The 23001-nt window shown below is 37.8% G+C and overlaps 1 protein-coding gene across 1 annotated transcript in view; it reads right to left on the bottom strand.

The window, feature by feature from the left end:
- Positions 1-23001, bottom strand: part of NAALADL2 (N-acetylated alpha-linked acidic dipeptidase like 2) — a 630481-nt gene that overhangs the window by 308252 nt on the left and 299228 nt on the right. Inside the window, exon 6 of the mRNA XM_054713015.1 lies at positions 10705-10848. Within this exon, the coding sequence (XP_054568990.1) occupies positions 10705-10848 (144 nt within the window). The remainder of the gene's footprint in view (positions 1-10704; positions 10849-23001) is intronic.

Raw genomic sequence — 23001 nt, 5'->3', positions numbered from 1 at the left:
TCTTATTTTTACTTAACTTCTTAAGTTAAATGATTAGCTCATTTACCTTTCATCTCTCTCTCTCTCTCTCTCTCTCTCTCTCTCTCTCTCTCTATATATATATATATATATATATATATATATATATATCTTACCTTATAATAGACAAATATGCAAATTGACCGCACCTTTGCTACGCCCAAGCCACGCCCACCAACCAAGCCACGCCCATCAACCACGCCAACCAGGAAACCATTGCAGGGAAGAGCCTGCTCTGATCACAGGAGCGAGCCGACCTGGGGAGTCGGCTCGCTCCTGCCATCGGGTCGCAGGGAAGCTGGGGTGCGGCGGAGCCCAAGGCCCGGAAAGCTGCCCGAGGCTTTCCGGGCCTTGGGCGCCAGCGGGGTGCCTGCTCCGATCGCAGGAGCGAGCCGACCTGGGGGGTCGGCTTGCTCCTGCGATCGGGTCGCAGGGACACTGGGTGCAGCCGAACCCAAGGCCACTGCCCAGGGCCAAGCCGGGACCCTGAAAGAAGGTAGAAGGCGGTGGCCACAGCCAAGGCCTGGGTCCCCGGTGCCGGCAGAAAACTGGTGCAGGCAGCCAGGTGTATGAAGGTCTAGTGCACGAATCTTCGTGCAAACGGGCTACTAGTGGCCAGATTATTATGCGTTCAGAGATCATAATAATCTGGCCACTCAGTGTATATACTAGTATGTGTATATATATATGTGTGTGTGTGTATATATATATATATATATATATATATATACATATATATATATATATACACACACACACACATATATATATATTTACATACATATGCATTTAAGGCTACAAATTTTCTACGTATGTATTAAGGTAATTTTTAAAATATTCAAATATAAGATGTATGTTATTGTTTTGATATTGATGTCTAACTTAATTATGTATAAAAAACAAGGTCTGTATGCTACTGATAGTTTGATATTAGGTTATAAGGTGAAATTTGTTTTGTGACTCTACAGGCAATTACATCTGATAAATAGAAAATAAACATTTTTATAAATGGTCCCATATCATTAATGTGTGTTCCTTGTGATATGGCTGCAGCATTCCATATATGTGTCCAGTAGATCAAGCTTGAAAAATGTGTGGCTATAACTTTATTAATTGTTCTATGTATTTTCCCTGTTAGATTATTGATACATGTTAAAATTTCCCATGTAATGTTGTCAATTTATCTTAGCCATACTATATTTTTTTTACATATTTTAGAATAGTTTCTTGTATACAATTTGAAATTGCTATGGTTTTCTTATTTCTATAAAAATACATAAAATTTTTTTCTTCATATTTTCTCTATTCCAAACTATACAGTCCTCCCCCACCCTTTGATATTAATATAATTACTCAGCCTTTCTTTGGCTTAGTGTTTCTCTGATACATATTTTCCCAGCATTACATTTATTTTTGCCAGGCATCCCAGGAACATATCTGGATCAGAGACAATTTTTATGAGAATTTCTTGGCTTGGATTTTCTATACTACAGTGGTAATACAAATTGTGAGCCAGGAGCTTGATTTCTAAATGCAGATTTAATTTTTTTTCACCCAGAATTCAGACAGAAGAAAGCATTTCTCCAACAGTGGGTTGATTTCTTTCTAGCCTTCCCACTTTCACCACATGGTCTTGATTTTATATAGGAATGTTAGTTACAACTTTCTTATAGAAACATAATCATGCTTTTTGTCCCGATGTGATTGCTATATCCCCACCCTAATTAATCAGGATCTATAACCTCCCAACACCAGGCAACTACAGGGTCAGCTCTTTTGATTATTTCTTTGATTCTTTGTTCTGTCTTCATTTTTGCTTCTGGGTATTTGAAAATCTCTTTTGTATTTGGTTTTGAAAACATTTTCCCTTCCATATTATACAGAGTTCCTAAACATTTATATGGATTATTTCATATTATCCTGCCCTCTTCTACATTCTGAAGTCTTGAGAAAGAGAAGACAACATGTTGTTCTGAGAAGGATGCTGTATTTACATGGGATCTTTCTTACTGATAGGACTTCCTTATGTATCACTGGGCAAAGCCCAGATCCACATAATGACTTAAAACATAGCAAAACACAGATTTTATCCAAATTTTATTTATATCTAAATATATTATGTTGTTTCTAATAAGTATTGTTTTCTATTATTCCATATTCATAATTGTAAACAAAATTGCAGAGTCCTTTTTCTTTCAATAGAAGCAGCACCGTGATCACATTTTCAATTTTAATAATGTAAATTCTTGAATAAACTTTCACTCTCATGATGCATCTACTGCTACTGGCATTGCTAATTTGAACAAACTATTGGCAAAGCAATATTACTTTTTATAAAAATAACAGTAGCAATCCTGTGCCTTGGAACTTATCCTATAAGAATAATTAAACTCATTACAGAAAACAACCTAATCATCCCAAACATGGAAATTACTTAGAAAAGTGTAATAAAATGTGTGGCTGTTAAAATGTAAAATAATATTTAAGAACATGGTATGTTATAAATGACAAGAACAATATACAAAGAAGAACACATGGTAATCGAACTTGGTAAAATGTGCGTATTTATGGGCAAAATATCTAAAGGGAAAGAGTAATAAGTGAAATCAAAATTGGTTTAGAAAAGCCTCCTCACATCTGCTGGGATGAAATGCTGTTGTAAAGAGGCTTGAGCAAACCTGAACTCTTGGGTATTTCCTTCTCTCTTCCACCTTCCCAAGGCTGGTGAAATTAAAACCTAAGGAGACTGTCATTTCATCAGATAACATTGAACCCCTGAAAATTAAGGATGCCCAGTGAACTGGCAAAAACTGAGGGTAGTTCAGAATACTTGCATAATACCTGAGAACACATGGACTCTCTCTCACTATACACATCAAGGAAGACATAAATAGGGGCCTAACTTCACTCTGTCCCCCTATTAGCCACAGGAGGTGTAGCTGATATGTCCAGGGAAACATGATCTCCCACCAAAATGCCAACTTACCTGACGTCCACAACCCACATGAAAGAAAATTAGTACAAAGAACACATAAACTACCCAAAGTAAAGACATTGACACACACACAGTATGTTCATTTAAAAATAAGCATTGTAATTAAACTCAACATGGGAAGGAAATGTATTAGCAATAAACAAATAACCAGATGACATTTTTAAAAAGAGAAAATAAATAATAGGTATGGAAAATAGAATATGAAAATAAATATACCAATAAATGGAATGAGTAGAGAGAGGTGGTAATGTTAGCATAGTTAATGTAGGATGGGAACAAAGGGAATCAGATAGTAAGCTGGAGTAAATAGGAAGGGGAAACTTCATAGTCACTTCCTGAGAGGGTAATTAAAACTCAATCTGGAGATTACTTATGAGAGCCCAGCAAAACAGAATGAAAAGAACCGATATAATCAATTGCTATTCTTGTTGTGTTTCTGCAAATAATCTGACTGAATTGAAACTGGACTTAGTGCAGTACATAAATTGATCTTAATTTAGCTCTTTAATAAAAAGAGGGTAATTTTAAGGGGAGAAATTGTGTTTAAATCACAATGCCCAGTTGTGGATACTAGACTCAAGTTCAGTTAATTGTCTTCGAATTTTTGTCTTTCAACTAGAAATTGAACTGGATCCTGAATTCCTCTAGTATTCTTCAAGCATCCAAACTAATGTTTCATTTTTATTCCTTCTTTGATTTTGAGTTACTGAGAACTAAAACTTTTTCTTAACCCTGTGTATGCCATACAGAATTTACCTGATGATATCACTAGAGATATTCAAACTAAGGACAAGAATGATATTTCAGGTTGGCAATGCTTGCTTTCTTTTCACCCCAGCAAAATAAACTTTTGAGCCTTACATCTAAACACGTTTTCACCTTATTAATGGAGAAAATGAGACTTTTGGTGTTATTTTTTTTTTGGGGGGGGGGATGAGGCTAGCAATCTGAATCTGTGCCAGTAACCTAATGCACATTCTTGTTAGCCTATAGTCTAGTCACTGCCCCTTCTTTAATTATCTGGTCCTGCAAGACCTATTTACCTAAGTACTACTCCCATTTTAAAGAGGCCGTAAACCATAAACAATACACAACCACCAGATGGAGTTATCAGCACTGGTGTCAGGCCAGGCCTTTAGATGTGGTCTCACAGCCCCCACCCCAACACATGGGGCTTTTTGCAAAGCCCGTGGAAGGTCCGGAAGTATGATCCATATTTGGGGGACAAAGAAACCAGAGGGTATAAAGGGAAAGCTTCCTCCACATTGGCTTGCTCAGGATTTGGAAACAGCCTCCCCTGAGTCCTATACTAGTACATGAGAAACATCTGAAAATAAACATTTTTTTTCCTGTACTCCTGTACTCATATTTTTCAGTCGCCTGGTAAATTCTGTAACATTACAACCTCCAAAACTGGTTTATAATTTGCTCTGATCATTAACTTTTGTTTTTTTTCCCTTTTGTTTTCATAGGCATAAACCTTCTTAAATACCTGATTACTTGTTTACACAATATAAACTTCACTTTGGAAGCCCAGCCTACATTGCTGCCTCCTGAAATGACACTCAGCAGCTTAGCTGAACTGACTTGTCATCGGGTGAAACAAGGTGGCTGAGCAGGTGAAGTGTGAAGTGGTGTATGGGCTTCGCTTCTGGAATGCAAAACTTTGCTATTTGAAAGGTGGGGCTGAAGGGACCAAAATTCTGCTACCAAAAGCTGCTTTGCCTTTCAGACAGACGCAACCTGCTGCAGGAAGGGGGTCTTAGGCCGTTCCCCTTGGCCCAATTTGAATTGAGTATGGAAAACAAGAAGGCTTCCGATAGGTGTGACGCACCTTTGTCCAGGGAAGCCCCCTCTCCAATTGAATCTTGGACACTATAAAGTCAGTCCCTCTCTCTATCATCTGGTTCTTACTTCTCATCAGACCTTTAGTTGCTATAATTCTCTTCATTTGGGACCATGCTTTTTCAACCTTCTCGTCGAATCTGTCACCTCGAAGATGTCCAACAGTGCCATCCTCTTCTAGACAGTGTGCATGCTGTCTTCCAAGGAGAGTAATAGATTGACCTGGAACTTACAAAACCCTTTTTTCCCATGAATATGCCCCCCCTCCTCTTTAGACTTCTTTCTTCTTTTTGGCAGATAGCAAGCACCTCTGGGCCCATGGATAGGCAGGACTACACCTCTCTTGACAGCTGGAAGAAGCTACAGAAAATGAGCTCTCCATTCATCTCTCCTTGTAAAATGCAAGGGCCCAGGATTCTTGAGGGGGGAATGTTAGCATAGGCAACTAGTTAGTTATTAACAAAGGAAGGAATCAAATGTAATCAGACATTAAGCCCGATTAACTAGGAAGGGTCAGTTTCACAGTCACTCCAGACAGCCCAATAGGCAGGAAAGTCTGGCTTTCCAGTCTCCCCAGGGAACAACCTGACTGTTCCTGCAGATTAATGGGCAGGAGGTGGGGGTGGGGGGGTAGGGGTCCAGTGAGGGGGAAATTCCTCTGTGGAGGCTTGTGTAGTAGAAGCCAAAATGACCATAAAGTGGAGGAATCTAGCTTGGGAAAATCTGAGAAAGAGGCCAGATAGGATAAGGGCACAAAACCCCTGAAGAAATTTAGATCAAAAGTATGAGCATAAATGCATCAGTAATCACATTAAATGTAGGACTTGATGTTCCAGTTAAGAGATGATCAGATTGTATTTTAAATACAAATTGATAGTTATTCATAACTCATGTTAACAGGTAAAGATACAGACAGGTTAAAAGTTTAAAAGATACAGCATAAAGTTACTAATCAAAAAAGTAAGTGTAGTTAAGTTAAATCAGACAAATCAAATTTAAGACAAGCCTTACGATCTAAAAAAAAAGATCATTTCATTTGATAAGTATTGCAATCAGCCAGGTAGATACAATATACAGTATTTAAATTTACAAATATCAAAGAATGACCTAAAATATAAATATATCAAAAATTGGCAGAACTACACGGTAAAATCTATACTCACAGTAAGAGATTTTAAAATTAATAATACAATATAGAATATCTGAACGACTGGATTTAGGAATTTAGTCTAAATGAATACATATAGAATGCTACACCTGACAACCACACAGTACGTATTTATTTTCTCCTGGGTCAAAAAGAAGATATCAAATAATTGAAATAAAATAAAAATAAAGTGGAAACAATTCATTCTAATGAAAATCTAAGTTGCTTGTACTCTACCTCAGAATCAGACCACAATGCCAAGGAGCACGTAAGTGCCTAAAGCATGGTAGACAGAGTCGGGAGAGGTTGTCCCAACAGAACACTGAAGGGCTTTTCTGTGGAGAGGATAGCATTTGCACTGAGCTTTAGGGAATACTTGGGTTTTGTTAAGTGGAAACACAAACGTGCAAGACCTATCTCGATAATACTGAATAGAATAATAGTGAGAAAAATTGGACACCTGGAGGGAAGAGCAGAATATAGAACCAGAAAGTCATTGAGGAATCTCTGGCAGTTTCTAGGTTAGTAAATGACAATGCTAACCCATTGTGAAAAAAAAGGGACCATCAAAATATAAAGATAGGGTTGTACTCTAAGGGATTTTTGTCACATTTATATACTATAAAGTTTATTCGGAGCTACTATAATTTGAAAGGAGTGACAGGTGTTTGAGAAATAATGAGAGAAGAATGTAAGAACCTGTAAAAATTGCTGAGAAACATTGAAAATTGGATAACTCTTGTTAAAATAATTTTTCTTCAGAGTATACATCTCAGGTTGTCTTTAGGTCTTTTAGCAAACACACAAACAAAACTCTAGACTGAATCAAAGCTGAATCATTTCCTAAAATCAAAACTGTCGAGACAGGAAGCTGGAAGCTTGAAAAGTTCTGGGTGAGTGACAGCTCTATGTCCCCTCAGTAAACCCAGCCTGCACTCCCCAGGATACAGAGAATTGACTGTACTTTCTGTTGACTTTGGACAATAGGTTCCCCACCTATGCTCACTCTGTTTAAGAGCCTTGATGAATAGTCCTTCAAAGTGATTTCTGAAGCTTTTTTTAGCTTTTGTCCAAGGACTTCAGGCTGGCAGCTCATGAAGGCTGATCTTTAGTTCCACGAACACTCTGTTATCAGTTTCCAGCTCAGACTCCTAGGTTCACTGTGCAGCTGACTGCTTGAAGAGCCATACAATTGGGGTGTCACCATCGCACAGTCCAGTGACTCCTAACACCTAGCTTGTATTTGTCACAACACCCCTCATTCACTGAAATTGTTTATATAAAGAATGGTCACCTTATCTAAATGCATGCTATATGCAAGCTGTCTGAACAAATTAAATTTTTATACCATGTTCTGGATATTTTCTTACATGTTGATGGCTGAAACATATTAAAGCCCACCCTTCTCTAAAACAAGCTTTCTATTTTTTAGCTTATTTTTTTTTTAATGTCTCCTGAGGACTTCTCTTTTTGAGCTACTCTGGACAGGTCGATTGGTCTCATATGTAACCAAAAAACAAACAAACAAAAAATAACAACAATGCTGGATTCAACTGTACTAACATTTAATATAAATATAAATATAAATAATGGATATTTCCTGAAAAGCTAAAATGTACTACTTGCCAATAAATTTTAGTATAGCAACAATTTGTCGATAATATTTTCAATACATACTTTAAAATCTCTGCTCAAGAAATGATAATATGTATATTCAAGTAGCTTTTCAGAAGTTAGAAATATAAATCTTTGAAATATACAAAAATTATAAATAATATTATCTGTAGACATTATATTCTAATAAATGTAATTTTCAGTTATATATATATATATATATATAATTTTGAATAGGAAAATAGTAACTACATATATATGTAGGCATATATGTAGGTATATATGTATATACATTACATGTACATCCTTATGAGGAGAAATGACCCAAATTTACTTATGTAAAACTTATCACATCATCACTGATGACATTACATTTTATGCAACTTAGAAACAGTCCTTATTATAGTCACCAAAAGTGATTTATAAAATATTTTCCCAGTTGGGGCACATGCCCAAGTTTTGGCTAGATCCCCCGTAAGGGGTATGCAGGAGGCAGCCGATGGATGTTTAACTCTCACATCTATGTTTCTCTCTCACATCAGTATTTCTTCCCTCTCTCTTCTTCTCTCTCTAAAAGTCAATTTAAAAACCTTAAAAGAAAACAACAACAAAGAAAGAAAAGCTTATGTAGTGTAGACAGAAATCTCTGAAAGTCAGAAGGGTCACAGATGCCTGGTTGGGATCTATAAAATGTCAAGGAATGAAATGTCAAGTTAATCGGTAGACTACTTAAGCCCAGGTGCCCTTAATATTTCTAGTTACAGAGAATCTGCATTCTGATTCAAAAGAGATTTATAAAATGCTCCTATAATTTAATTTTCATTATTGCTTACAACCTAAAATGGCACTGTGAAGGGGGGCATTATGTACTACTGTGGCTGAAATAAAATGTCAAGACAATCAATATTTGGCCTAACAGGTCCAGAGGATAAATAGATAATTGTAAATATGCTTGCTGTTTCCTAGGTAATGACAGGTTGTTTTAAAAAAAGAATATGCTAATAAAGTATTCTGATTTTTGCTCTTTGGAGATTTTGCTTTTCCTTCTGAGAAGGATCTGAAGAGGATGTGTTTTCCTTCCTTTATTAACTGGCTATAGTAAACTGTTCTCTACCTTAATAAAGAAGGATTGTGTAGTGGTTTCAGCCACGGGCTTTAACTGGTAAACTTCTCAATGACCCAAACAAGTTATACTAGTAGCTCTAAAGCAGGCCTATCTTGCTGCTTCTTTAACACTAGAGTTATAAGCAGGTTTCAGTATATATCTCACTATGTCTTCTAAGCTTCATATATGTGGCTAAATTATTGCAGAGATAAAACTGGAGATTGCTATTTTGCTTAGCTATGCCATCATTATGCAGACATTTGCCATATTGTGGAGCACATTGATACGGTTATTTGATGAGGAAGACAGCTGCTAACATAACATTTTACAGTATACAGAAGTACTCAAATGTCCGTCATGATTTAATTCTCAGAACCACTTGAGAAACTAGAACCTTAGATATCCTTCTGTAGGTGCAGACACAGAGGCTCTTGGCAGAGAGGTGGTGCAGGGTACTGGCAAGGGGGATATCACTTTACCGAAGACAGAGCATGGCAGGAACATATAGGGGGTCTGAATATTTGTTGACTTAATCAATTAATTAAATCTGGGCTTCAATCTAGTCTTTTATGAAGCCCAGTGCTTTCCTTCCAACTAAACTATTATTACACTAGAGGCCCGATGCATGAAGATTCATGCAAGAATGGGCCTTCCTTCCCCTGGCTGCCGGCACCACCTTTGCTCCAGCCAGAGCCACCTTTCCGCCTTCCCACACTGCCCAGAGGCCCAGAGCAGCTGGGGCGGTGCGGAATGCCTGCATTGTTGCCATGGTGACAACACAAGCATCCTACCCCTGGCCACACAGCGCCTGTGTATGCAAATTAACCCGGCACCTTTGTTGGGTTAATTTGCATACTCACTCCTGATTGGCTGGTTGCGTCGCAAAGATACAGTCAATTTGCATATTTCTCTTTTATTAGTGTAGATTGTTGTTTATATATTTTAACAAATTGAGTCCATAATGAATTTGTGGGCTCAGAATAGAAGACAGAAAACAGACACACACACAAAAACTCCTGAAGGGCTTCTTCATTCCACTTTGAGGACATAGGCTTATCATTGTTATCATTGTTGTCTATATTTCCCACTTTGCTCAATCAAGAATCAGTTTAGGAGGCTCTCAATCTATAGGCCTTTGAAAAGCTGTATCTCTACCAGAGGGCAATTCTGAATGTATTCAGATTTTTTTTAGGCTTCTTCAAAACATCTTTTTAATGCTTCTGTTGCCAAGAGATAAACAGATGAAATAAAACAAGGGTAGTCAAGCCCCCAGGTCTGGACACAAAAACAGAGCCCCAGAAGTTGAATTTCACAGCGACTAGATACAAATTTAACAATATGTAAAGAGAATCTCCTCTCTAGAATTCTAATGCTGAGGCTGGAGGCAGAGACAAGAGGCAGCAGCGCTTTCCCCACTACAGGTAGTTTAATTTCTTCAGTTTTATCCTATGTGGTCCAACAAGGCCTGACAAACTGCACTGCAGTACAAGAAGCATCTCTCGGGCAATGATGTGTAAAGACAGAGGGATTTTTTAGTCAATTGCAGGAATTAGGCTTTAATGCTTTCTACTAAAGGACTTCATACCCCAGATAGCTGACTGCTATCCTCTGAATCTTGGCAGGCAACAAGCCTGCTGAAGCTGAAACCGGGAAGCTACGTTAAGCAGATTTTCATGAAACTTACAAAATGCTTTATGTGCAAAGCTGCTTTTCTTTATTGCAGTCCAAAATGTGTTCCCTCTTTTTTTTTTTTTTTTTTTTTTTTTTCAGTCTCTGAGTTTGGTCAACTCTCAGTCTTTATCAAAATCACCTTCCAAAAATATCCCTTAAAGAGCCAGAGAAGATAAAGTCTGCACCTCATAAAAAAATAAATGTGTTTTTTTTAAAGCACAATCCTAATCATGTCAATTTAAGAGATTAAAAATGATCACTATCCTTATAAAAAATGTAAGACACACAGACAGGCATTAAATACATTACCAGTAGGTGGAAGTTCTAGAGGGCGACAGACACCGTTTTTGGTTCCATCTTTGGACGAAGAGATCAGTTTTGCCACGAGTGCCGCTGAAATGGGCTGCACTAGTAGAGAGGTGAGGTTCCATCGGTTTTGTCTAAAGCTTCCAACTGTGTTCAAAAGAGAAAGGTACAGAGTCCTTTGTTAAGATAAATGGGAAGAGATCAACCAATGAACTATATGTATATATGCATAACCCATGGACACAGACAATGGGGTGGCGAGGGCCTTGGGTGGGCGGGAAAGTGCTGGAAGAAGTTAATGGGGCAAAAAGGAGGACCTATGTCTAAAGGTTAAAAAATAAATAAAAAATCAGGGGAAAAAAACACTGGAAGAACAAGTTTTCTGTAGTATTTAAACTATGAGTGGCAAGTTTATTTTGTTCATTTGTTTATTCCTTAGTTACACTCTACTAATTAAAAATGATTTAAAGTACTTAATAAAAATTCAGTCCGAATACTACTATTATGCATGTTAGTAAATGATAGAAGATTGTACACACACACACACACACACACACACACACACACACACACACACACACACACACACTTACTTCCATTTGGAAAAACAACAATAAAGGAATTTAAAAAGCACTAATCCACACAGTCCAAGAGAATAAAAAAGACAATAACAATAAGATTCTACAAGCTGTAAAGCACATGAATAGTTGGTAACAGACCAAGGATACCAAAACCTAAGCCAGCAGCGGGGGGATGCTGAATAACAATTCAGTTTGTACCACAGAACCCAGAAAGGTGTGGGGATTGACGATACTGCTACCTAGTGAAGTAGGGGCAAAGGAGGACTTGATGGAATTCTGATTGTGGGGTGGGGGTCTCTCCTCCTGCCCCCTCAGTCACCCTGTGGATGTGAACAGTGCCTGTTCCTCCCTCCTTCACTCCAGCAGAAAACTGAGGCAGGATGCCAAGCAGAGAGACACCAGATATAGAGAACGGAGAGTTGAATACTTTAATGCGATGAGGTTACTATTGCTGAGGCTCTGCAGCTGTTTTACTCTCTTAACACCCAGAACCCTTCCTTCCAGTTAGGAAACAGAAAATTCACTTCTAGTAAATATGACTAGGTCAACAGAGAATATATAAAAATACTTAAAATCTGAAGTCTACCAATAAAACCACTCACCCAAGACACCCTATGTTAAAACCCGTCTGCCAATAAATCCCACCCATACAAAGAACTTCAATCCAACTTAATTAGTTCTGCCACTCTTAAGGGCACTCTCCTCCAAGGACATTGCTAAAATGGCACACGGGCAGCAGACCTAGTGAGGAGAGGAGTAGGAGTTCAGAGGCTCAGGAGGGTGGTCACCAGGAAGATAAAAATAATGGAAATACTAGGTATGTGTTACTGCATTGGGAGAACACATACAGTAAGATCAGAGTTAGCATGTGAAGAGATTCTAAATACAAAGAAAAATTAAAAGTCTATGAAATGAGGCAACTATTAGCTGTAAAGGGAGTAAAAAGATTTCCAAGAAAGAAATATAATCATCATACGATGTGAATAATATTGACATAGTCATAATAATATAAATTATGACCTTGTAACACAAAAGCAATATTCTATAGGAAAAACAGATGAAAAAAGTCAAGGGTGAGGGTACTTGTGAAAGAAAATTAAAATATTTGCCTTCCATAGTGGTAAGTCAATATAATAGATAAAATTGAACCATGAATTCAACTCTTTAAAATGGTCTTGAGACAGAGAGGCAAATATAAAAAAAAAATTAACTAAAAATGTTGAAAGCAATTGAGTGTTTACCTTTGGGAGATAGGAAAGGACACAATGAAGTATGGGAGAAGGTGACATATTTTTATGAATTAAGCTCTGCGGGAATATTTTACTATATTCATCTCTAAGTTTGAGAAAATAAAAATTAAACACAAATAAAAAAGGAAAAACAGCCATGGTAACATAATAAGGGAAAAATACACGATTACTCAGGGTAAAGAGAATGGAGAGAATAAACTAAACTGTGCATAAGGATAGAACTAAAAGATACCTTATTCAGTTTATATAGTACCTTGACTCAGAAAACACACACACACACACACACACACACACACACACACACACACCAGAATGACTTTACCAGGCAGCCAATAATGTTTGCAAACAGAGAGCTCCATTTTTCAGAACTTTTATTAGGGAAAATAATTGCTAAAGTTTTTCTCAGAATTTAATTTGAAAGGACTGCAGGGGGTGCAGAACTCAACCATACTGGTATCTAGGCTCCAGGAGGCAGATTATAAATGAGAAAATATGTTACAGAAGTTTTTCCTTAATTTATCAACTGCAAAACCACAAGGCTAAGAAATGATATTTAGCTCAGCCCTGTGGCAACCATAGAAGCCATGGCTTTGAAGAAGAAAAATAATGAAGATTCAAGCTTCGAATCGGTTTTGTTATATAAGCGCTCTGCTGCTCTCATAATTCAGTAACCCCTTTTATATGGATGTGTGGCAGTGCATTTTGATCAGAGTGCAGCTCCCTGATTCCTAACCATGTACTTGTTCAAAAAGTATGAAGAGTTTCAATACGGCAATAGCAGAGCATTAAATTAGGTGTGGGTCCTTCTAAGTCGGGGTCCTGGAGACTGTACAGGTTGCATGGCCATGAGCCAGGTCCTGGTTCACATAGAAGATGCTGGTAGCAATATAGCTTGCTGAGATAAACTAAAGGGGATTTTCAGACCACAAGGATATTGCTCTCAGCCACAAATGAGCAGCCCTGTGTCTGCCGCTCTAGGCCCTACCTGGAGTCACAGTGATAAAAATCTCAAGGCATCAACAGTGTGCACAGAGCGGAAAGCCTTTGTATAGCCACCTCCTCTGCTTCGCCCAGCATGTATTTTTTTCCCTCGGCCATTGCCTTTGAAACTTTTAGTGTACACCAGACAATGAAATACTGTAGTCCCTCCTTATCTGCAGTTTTACTTTTCAGGGTTTCAGTTCCCCACAGTTAACTGAGGTCTGAAAATATTAAATGGAAAAATCCATGCCTGGCTGGCGTGGCTTGGTAGTTAAGCATCAACCTGTGAACAAGGAGGTCACAGTTGAATTCCCGGTCAGGGAACATGCCAGGGTTGCAGTCTCTGATCCCAATGATTTTCTCTCTCGTTCCCTCTCCCTTCCTCTCTGAAATCAATAACGTTTTTTAAAAAGAAAATTCCAGAAATAAAAAATGTATAATTTTTAAATTGAGCATCATTCTGAGTAGCATAATGAAATCTCTCTCCAACCTGCTCCATTTGGCCTGAGAAGTAAATCATCACTTTGTCCATCATCTCCACACTTGTATGCTACCCGCCTTTTAGTAACCTCCCAGCTATCTCAGACATCACAGAAAGACCACGTTCACACAACTTTTCTTACAGTATATTGTTATAATGGTTCTATTACATAATTGTTATTGTTATTAATATCTTACTATTCTGAAGTTATAAATTAAACTTTATCACAGGCATGTATCTATAGGAAAAAACACAGTCATATATAGGTTTTGGTAGTATCTGCATTTTGGGGAATCCACTAGGGAGCTTAGAACATTGACCCTGGGAATGGGGTGACTACTGTAGTATTTATGAGAAATGAACAATCTGTTATTTTGAAGTTTTTATGGATGTTAGGTGCTGACACATTACCAACACAAAATGAAACTTCTTGAAAAGCTGCATGATGTTACCTCTCCCCAGTTCAAATACAGAACTCTACCTTGCCACTCAAGGCCCTTCACAATCTCCGACCTATATTTCCAACATTATTTCCCATTATTCCTCTTCATGCATCTTATCCTAAAACTAGCTGTCCCCCTACATATTCTGTGATTTACATCTTCCATTTCTTGCGTAACCCCATCCATTCATTTCACTTTCTTTTCTCCTGCATCACACATGTCAGACTCTAACTTCAAGTCACTTTCTATAAGCTTTCTCTGACACCCTCCTGTTTATGTGATATAGCTGTACCTTTTTTGTAGTGCTCACCATTTCTAATTAACAATAACACTTCATAATAAACACTTTGGTTTTCCTTCTAAAGGCTAAATTTATTGAAGGCAAAGAGCCAAGTCTTCTTCCTCATTGTATGATACTCAAATCCAAGCAGATTGTGAGGAACATAAGAGGAGCTCAATAATTACTGGGAAAACAAAAGAAGGAATCAATAATACTTTGAAAGGTAGTTTCAATGCCTTTATTTTACTGAATGCCTAGAAAATGGATCACAGGTACAACCAAAGAATAAATTATAATTTTATTAAGCTCATGCTTGCTATATGTGGATGCTTTCTTCCCAGCTAATTGCTCTCCCACAGCAGACATATTACATAGGTTTTCAAAACCCAGGTGTCTCCAGCAACTCTCACTGATTACCCTTGCTCTGAAATTATGTTTTGTGGGTAAAAACATATTTCGATTACTAAAACCATCTTTGAGATATATTTATCTGTTAGGAAAAATCAATAGCTGCATTCTTTTTTCCCTCTAAAATGCTTCATTAAACATAAGAAATAATGCATTCAAAAGTTAAATATCAGTGAACCTTAGACCATACTTGAACATAGACAAATCTTGATTTGTTGTGCTGCATAACTAACAGACTTGCATTCATTTTGAAATATCTGAAATGGCTCATTAATTTTTCACCTTTAGCTTAAAAGAAATTTGACAAACAATTCACTTCTGAGATCTGATACTAAAAGCAGGACTTTACAGAACACTAAGATTAAATTATAGACAGAGGGTGTTGTTCTTCCTTAAAAACTTGTTTATTGAAGAAAAGCTTAGAGAATAATTACATTTTCTTACATTATTAAGAGGCTCTGAATAATATCAAACACATGTGCAATTTTTATTAAGTTATATTTTAAGACACATTAATTAACTATAGGAATCCATTGGCTATGAGATGAAAATCAGGAAGATTATATGCCTTGATGAAAAGTGTACATACAGAAAAGATTTTGATCTTACATTCCAGCACTCTAACTTGTAGGTTGCAGCAATTATAGCATACCTTGAATGTTGTGTATGCTCAATAAAGACTGATTGACACTAACTTTTATTTCAGCAGATAAGTAGTTCTCTCTTCACCTTATGCACTCTTTGTAACTCAGATAAAGATCCAAATTGATCCATCTCCTCAATAATCCTGTCCCTGATACAATGTCACATGCATCTATAGAAAGATGCAATTGACCAAGCCAGTATGGCTCAGTTGTTGAGTGTCACGGTTTGATTTTTGGTCAGGGCACATGCCCCCGGGTTGCAGGCTTGAACTCTAGTGGGGGATATGCAGGAGACAGTTGATCAATGATTCTCTCTCACCATTGATGCATCTATCTTTCTCTCCCTCTCACTTCCTCTCTGAAATCAATAAAAATATATTAAAAAAAGAAAGACAAAATTGGCTAAAGATTCCCAAGTTTGACTCCATTGCTGTCTCACTGTTTGAAATGTAACATATAAATGATTTCATTATAATAATGTTGTCATTTCCATCTACAACACTGGAACAACCAAGGTGACATGGAAGGTTCTCCATTTTGCTAATTTACTGAAATAAAGAGTACATTAGCTCAAGAGGCCCAGAGCCTGAACCCCCGTTGGTGAAACTTAGAAGTAATGAGGTTAAAAATAAGTAAAATGCGTTATAATTGGACATTTTTAACAGCTTTTGCATTATGCTTTTCAAACTGTTGATGCCCACTTCAATCACATCTGGTTATGTGTGTAAAGAAAGCATTCACTCTTAGCTGCAAGCACTTTTTGTGTGTGGCAAGATGGGAATTATTATTATTTTTTAAAAATATATTTTATTGATTTTTTACAGAGAGGAAGGGAGAAGGATAGAGAGTTAGAAACATCAATGAGAGAGAAACATCGATCAGCTGCCACCTGCACACCCCCCACTGGGGATGTGCCCACAACCAAGGTACGTGCCCTGGACCGGAATCGAACTTGGGACCTTTCAGTCCGCAGGCCGACGCTCTGTCTGCTGAGCCAAACCGGTGTTGGCTATTATTTTAAACTCAACTGAAAAATTAGTGTATACAGCAAATGCTATTTACCTTCAGACACTAGATATCTTAGACACTGGGATCCATAGAATTAAGGCACCATTAAGATGAGATAATGTAAAAAAAAAATGTTCTGGTAAATAAAAGTCTTTTGTGGACCACTGATGAGAATATGTCTCCATTGACAAGGATAGCACAATTTCTGTATAACTCAACCCTCAGCAACTGACTGTGTGTGTGTGTGTGTGTGTGTGTGTGTGTGTGTGTGTGCGTGTGTGTTTGTTATCATGAGATCCATGAGACATAATAGTGTAAGCATAAGTCCTATAGATCCTTTCTCTTCAATGTGTAGTCCCTGGACAAATAGCATCAGCATGACCTGGGAACTCATTACAAATGCAGAATCTAAAGCCCCAGTCCAGACCTTCTGAATCAGTATCTGTAGTCTAAGACCCCAAGGTGACTCATTTGAATATTACATAAGCAACTGGTCTAAATCATTATATCTTTTACGTAATTTTTGTAGCAAAGAAGATGTAGAAAGCATTTTTTTCCCAGAATTAAAGGTGACAGAACCTTTGACTATATCAATAAATCCAAAATCAATAGTTTTCTCAGAGTTTTCTTCAAAAAGGGTAACCAGTCTGTGCATATGAAGACACTGTATAGCAAGTTTTTAAATTGGATTGAGAGAATTTCTTTTTGTTTTTGTCTTTTCCTCAAAAATAAATCTGGTGATTTAAAGATCAAAATTATATTGACAACACTTTATTTTAACCACAGATAGGTACTTTAATAACTAACTGATTTGACTTCTTTTTTTCTAGGTTTTAACTATTATAAATAACTAAAGGCTCAGTGCACAGATTCGTGCACCGGTGGGGTCCCTTGGCCTGGTCTGGGGGGATCGGGATGAAACTGGCTCTCCAGATAGCAAGAGGGTGCAGGCCAGGCTGAGGAACCCCACAGATGAATGATTGAGGCTGGGGAGGGACCACAGGAGGGCTCCAGGGTGTGTCCAGCCTGTCTCACCCAGTCCTTTTCTGCTGGATCCCAGCAGCAAGCTAACCTACTAATCGGAGCATCAGCCCCCTGGTGGTCAGTGCACATCATACAGACTGGTCAAACGGTCAAATGGTCGGACGGACACTTAGCATATTAGGCATATATATATATATATATATATATATATATATATATATATATTAGAGGCCCAATGCATGAAAATTTGTGCAAGAATAGGCCTTCCTTCCCCCAGCTGCCAACACCGGCTTCCCTCTGGCACCCGGGACCTGGGCTTCGGCAGCTGGCAGACACCCAGGATCTGGTTGGCTTCCCTCTGGCCGCAGGCACCCAGGACCCAGGATTCCCTCCTCCAGCAGCTGGCAGACACCCTGGACCTGGGATGGCTTCCCCGAGGCCGCCTGCAGGCACCCAGGACCTGGGCTAGCTTCCCCCAGGCTGCCTGCAGGCTCCCAGGACCCACCTGGCTTCCCTCCATCCCCAGCTTCATCAGGAAGGACATCCTGAATGATGTCAGGAAGACATCTGGTCTAATTAGCATATTACCCTTTTACTATTATAGACTAGAGGCCCGAAGCACAAAATTTGTGCAAGAGTAGGCCTTCTTTCCCCCAGCTGCTGGCACTGGTTTCCCTCTGACACCCAGGACCTGGGACCCGGGCTTCCCTCCGGCTGCCGGCAGACACCTGGGATCTGGGCTTCCCTCGCAGCCCAGAAGGTCGTCTGGAAGGATGTTCGTAAGGATGCCAGGTCTAATTAGCATATTATGCTTTTATTATTATAGATATATAGATTATAGCAAATGATTGACAAATCTAAAGTATAAATACATCCATTTTCTAAAGAACGAAGCAATCAGAAACCTTAAAAAGCAGAGATTTTAAAAACATGTTTTGTGTTGCACTTTTATGAAAAAGACCTGAATACCTAATGAACAAGTTGCTATCAGTGATGTTATCCCAGATTATGTATTTTGTTTGACTTTCTCCAGAGGACTGCCAGTTTGACAGAAATCAGACCATTAAATAACTAGCAAAGATGTTTCACTTTTATTTTAGCTCACTGAATTTATAGTTATTTCCCCTAACTGACCAGTGCACTAAATTGGCTATCGTTATTTTGTTGTCCTTGTAAATATAGCTAACTGATCCTTTATTATTTCAGTATCTCATAGACTGCTGGTTACAAATACCACTATCTACCCTCAAATTAGTCAAGTTCAGTGCTGCGTTGTTTAGGTTGTTATTAAAAAGGAAATACTTAACACTTACATGTGCTTTGTGCTATACAATCTTCTCAGAGCTCCTTAGCACTCTATCTCTGTGTATATACATTTACACACACATATATAAATGCATATACACAAATAGAATTTTTATTAGTGATAGTTATTCTTATAATTAAAATGAAAATTACTATTTTTTGAAATTATATCATATTTCTTACCTCCTCTTAAACCAATATAAATTGCGGTGTAAAAACTGACTGATGCCATTTTCCTCAATTCTTAGATGTCAGGTACTCTGGAAAGCTTAGTCCTTGTATGTGGCCCCAACATAAACCCTTGTTTACACATTTAGTAGACACTGCTCTGTTCTAATTTATTTTTTTATTTTCAGCTCACTGGCCAAAATGTAAACTTCTGACGGCCAATTCACTTTTGTGTCCCCAGCGTTTAGCACACATTGCATAGTAAAAAAGAAGGGGCTCAGTGACTGTCTTGGGATGAATGGTCATCCCGATGTTTAAGTGAATAATTTTGTTTTCTCTAATCATAAGCCTAAAACTCATGATCTGAAACTTGTAATCACAAACATCGTAAGAATGAAAACACAGATGGTCTCATTTTATTTCATTGGTCCTCTCTTCAGCTAAAGCAACCTGCCATGTTCCCTAGTAATTGTTATTTTAATTATTAGTTAAGGCATTGTACAAGTAGTCATATTTACCTTCACATGAGCATAATATTTAATTGTATTATTCACTAAAATCTGGTAAGTCCTATAATTGAATTGATTGCTATTTACTGAATTATGAGGATATATTTCCATAAATATTTTAAATGTTTCTTTATGTTTTTAAAACACATTGATATAATTACTTTCAAAGACAAAGCCCATTCCTCTGTTTCAGGTAGATGATGGTCATCATTACAACACCTTCTCTAAAGACATTTTTGTAGTCTGATTCTTTCTTCTCAAGAAACAGGACTTCCTTTGGCATAGGTTTATCTCACTGAATTTATATTTAGAAATTTGTCATTTTAAGTAAAAAATGAAATGTACAACAGCAGTGGTAATATTCAGATACTGACAAATATTTTCTTAATTCTATTTCAGAAGAATAATTGGTTATATGAGAACTGATTTCCTATTTCACATAATTTTAAATATTTCTATTCTTTTGTATTCATCATTTATCTATACTGAGACTATTTAATTTCCAAAGCATTTCAAGAAACATGGGCATTTGGAAATAAACCATAAGCTTTATGATAAGAGGAACAAACTAAGAGACAGATAAAATATCCAGTTTGTGCTTTACTTCCAGGAGACTAGTATAGATTCATAACTGGAATAATTGGCCATCTGCACATCACATAGCAACAACACAATCCTCTTGAGAGGCATTCCCCCGAGAAGTTTTCCATCTTATACTTGAAGGGAATGAACATTGAAATGATTTGCAGTTTCGAGTTTTAGAGAAAAAGTCGTGTTTGTGTGTGTATGTGTGTGTATGTGTGTGTGTGTGTGTGTGTGTGTGTGTGTGTTTAAGATAGCAAATAAACTGTGTGGATGTGTCTTATCCGTTTGATGGTAGTTGTGAAAATATGCAACATTAATTTACAATACTAAAATTCTTCATATCAGATTACAATGAGATCATGTTATTTTATGAGGCTAATTAGACGGATAGGCAGAAAACCAATGCTTTATTTCTGGATTTACTTATTTTTCAGTTGTTTTCTAATAATAAAATTGGGAAATCGTTAACACTTGCTCTCTTGACCTAGATGTTAGGTCACATGAGCTATCACATATGGAATGCTTCCCACCTTTTCATGGTTTCTTGTGTATTTTCTGTTTCTGACATGGAAATGAGGAGATAGAACCTAGGTAGTTAAGGACTGGACCAAAGAGTGGAAGCTAAATAAAGAAGTCTGGCAGCAACATGATACAGTTTGCTGGCTATTGCTGGCTATGCCTCATTCCAGAAAACAAACAAACAAACAAACATACAAATAACAAACAAACAAAAAATCGCTGGAACAAACAGAGTGACCTAGGGTTGAACCTGTTGGGGTGGAGAGGACTGAGTCTGGCTGGGAAGGGACAGTAACATCAGACATGAAGTGACAGTACCAAATCAGGTCCCACCCGCCAGCCAGAACTCACATTCTGAAATGATTGGATGTTACATGGAATACCTTGAAAAGACCAATCAAAAGCTATCAAGGTATACATATATCCATAGACAAAGAGCTTCAGCCTTCCAGCTTCCTCTTGCTGCAGCGAGTCTGTCAGTCTCTCAATAAACTTTGCTTCTGCATGATGTCTTTGTCCCTGAATTCATTCTTTGATTTTTTCGAGACAAAGAACTCAGACAGAATACTGCATTTTGGTTTCAGAAACACTGACCCAAGGAAGGGACACTAGCCTGGAGTCCAGAGACCAATATCTGGTCACTCAGGGAAAGTTTTCACCTATTTTATAGCCTTAAAGTGATCATATATGCAATATCTAAGGATTTCCATTTCCAAGATTTTGTTTCTAAATTTGTCCATGAGTAATTCTATCTAATAAAGAGAGAATATGCTAATTGACCATCACACCCTCACAAAGATGGTGGTCACCACAGTCAATAAAGAGGGAATATGCTAATTGACTGCAATGCCCTCAAAGATGGCGGCACCCACAGCCACAAGATGATGGCACCCAGTCCCCTCAGCCCCCCAGCTGCCCAGGGCTGGTCTGAGGTGCAGGCAAGCCTTGGATGTCTGCTGCCCAGCTACCCAGGGCCTCCTGAGGCTCAGGTAACCAAGGCCAGCTGAGGCTTGTGCTGCCGGCAGTGGCACCAGCAGAGGTGTGATGGGGGCATTGCCTTCCCCTGATTGCTGGGTTGCCTCCTGCCCTTGATTGCTCCCAGACTGTGAGAGGGGGCAGGCTGGGCTGAGGGACTCTCCCTCAAGTACATGAATTTTCATATACCAGGACTCTAGTCATTTAAATACACTCCTAGTTTCCTCTATAAAATGTGTTTCCAAATATCACACAAGGATTTAATAGAAATCTGTCTCATCTTGATATTGAAAAAGGCTGTTTGTATTTACATGGTTATATCTAAATTTGAGGTGACTATCCTACTGTAATTCTATAAAAATCCTTCGTATTAAGAGTGGGTAATATGAACACTTTCAATAAATTCCCCTTATGGATTATAACTTTTCTTACAATATCATGAAATTATTTTTTATGATCAAGCACACATAGAATTCTGACTTGGAAGAAAGGAGGTAAAGATCCATGTGAAAGCCTGGAAAAGGAGAATTGTTAAGACTTAACAGCCCACTGAACCAAGTAGTGGCAATGAGGTAGTAGAGTAAGCAAGGTGATTTAAATCCAGGATATGTAGAAAATGAAAGTCTTATTAATAACACAGATTTGATAGGAAAACTATTTTGGAGATAAAGAGGAGTCAGAATATTTTAAATAATTACATTTAGCAATTGGCTATACTGGACTATTATTACTATAAAGCTTTTATAAATAAAGCAAAAAAAAATGTTTCTCTCCTCTTTAAACTACAGTTAAACCCACTGGTTGGTTTATGAACATTGCCAATGCCTGCACAAGTGACTTCCTTTAAACTGCAGTCTCCCAGGCCATAAAGTGAGGACAAAAGCTGCTAAATACCTAGCTGATAGCAAGGCTTTAGGATTAATGAGAGCACCCATAAAGCGGTTTGAGCTCCACAGAATACGTCCAATATAAATGAGCCACATTATTTCACTGACAAATCCCATCTATATACTGTCCAACAGAACTGAAACAAATGCAGTTTCCTGTTGCTCCTTCTGATAGTGCATATTGTCTTGTTGTCACCTCTTTTCATTCTTGTGAGGTTCCCATGAGGAAAAATAAGCATTTCTGTTTCATGTCCCAGTTATAGAGTGTACTGAAATACACAAATCAAACAGA

Source organism: Eptesicus fuscus, chromosome 3 (assembly GCF_027574615.1).
Source record: "Eptesicus fuscus isolate TK198812 chromosome 3, DD_ASM_mEF_20220401, whole genome shotgun sequence".
NCBI lineage: Eukaryota > Metazoa > Chordata > Mammalia > Chiroptera > Vespertilionidae > Eptesicus > Eptesicus fuscus.
This window is presented reverse-complemented; position numbering and strand designations above follow the sequence as displayed.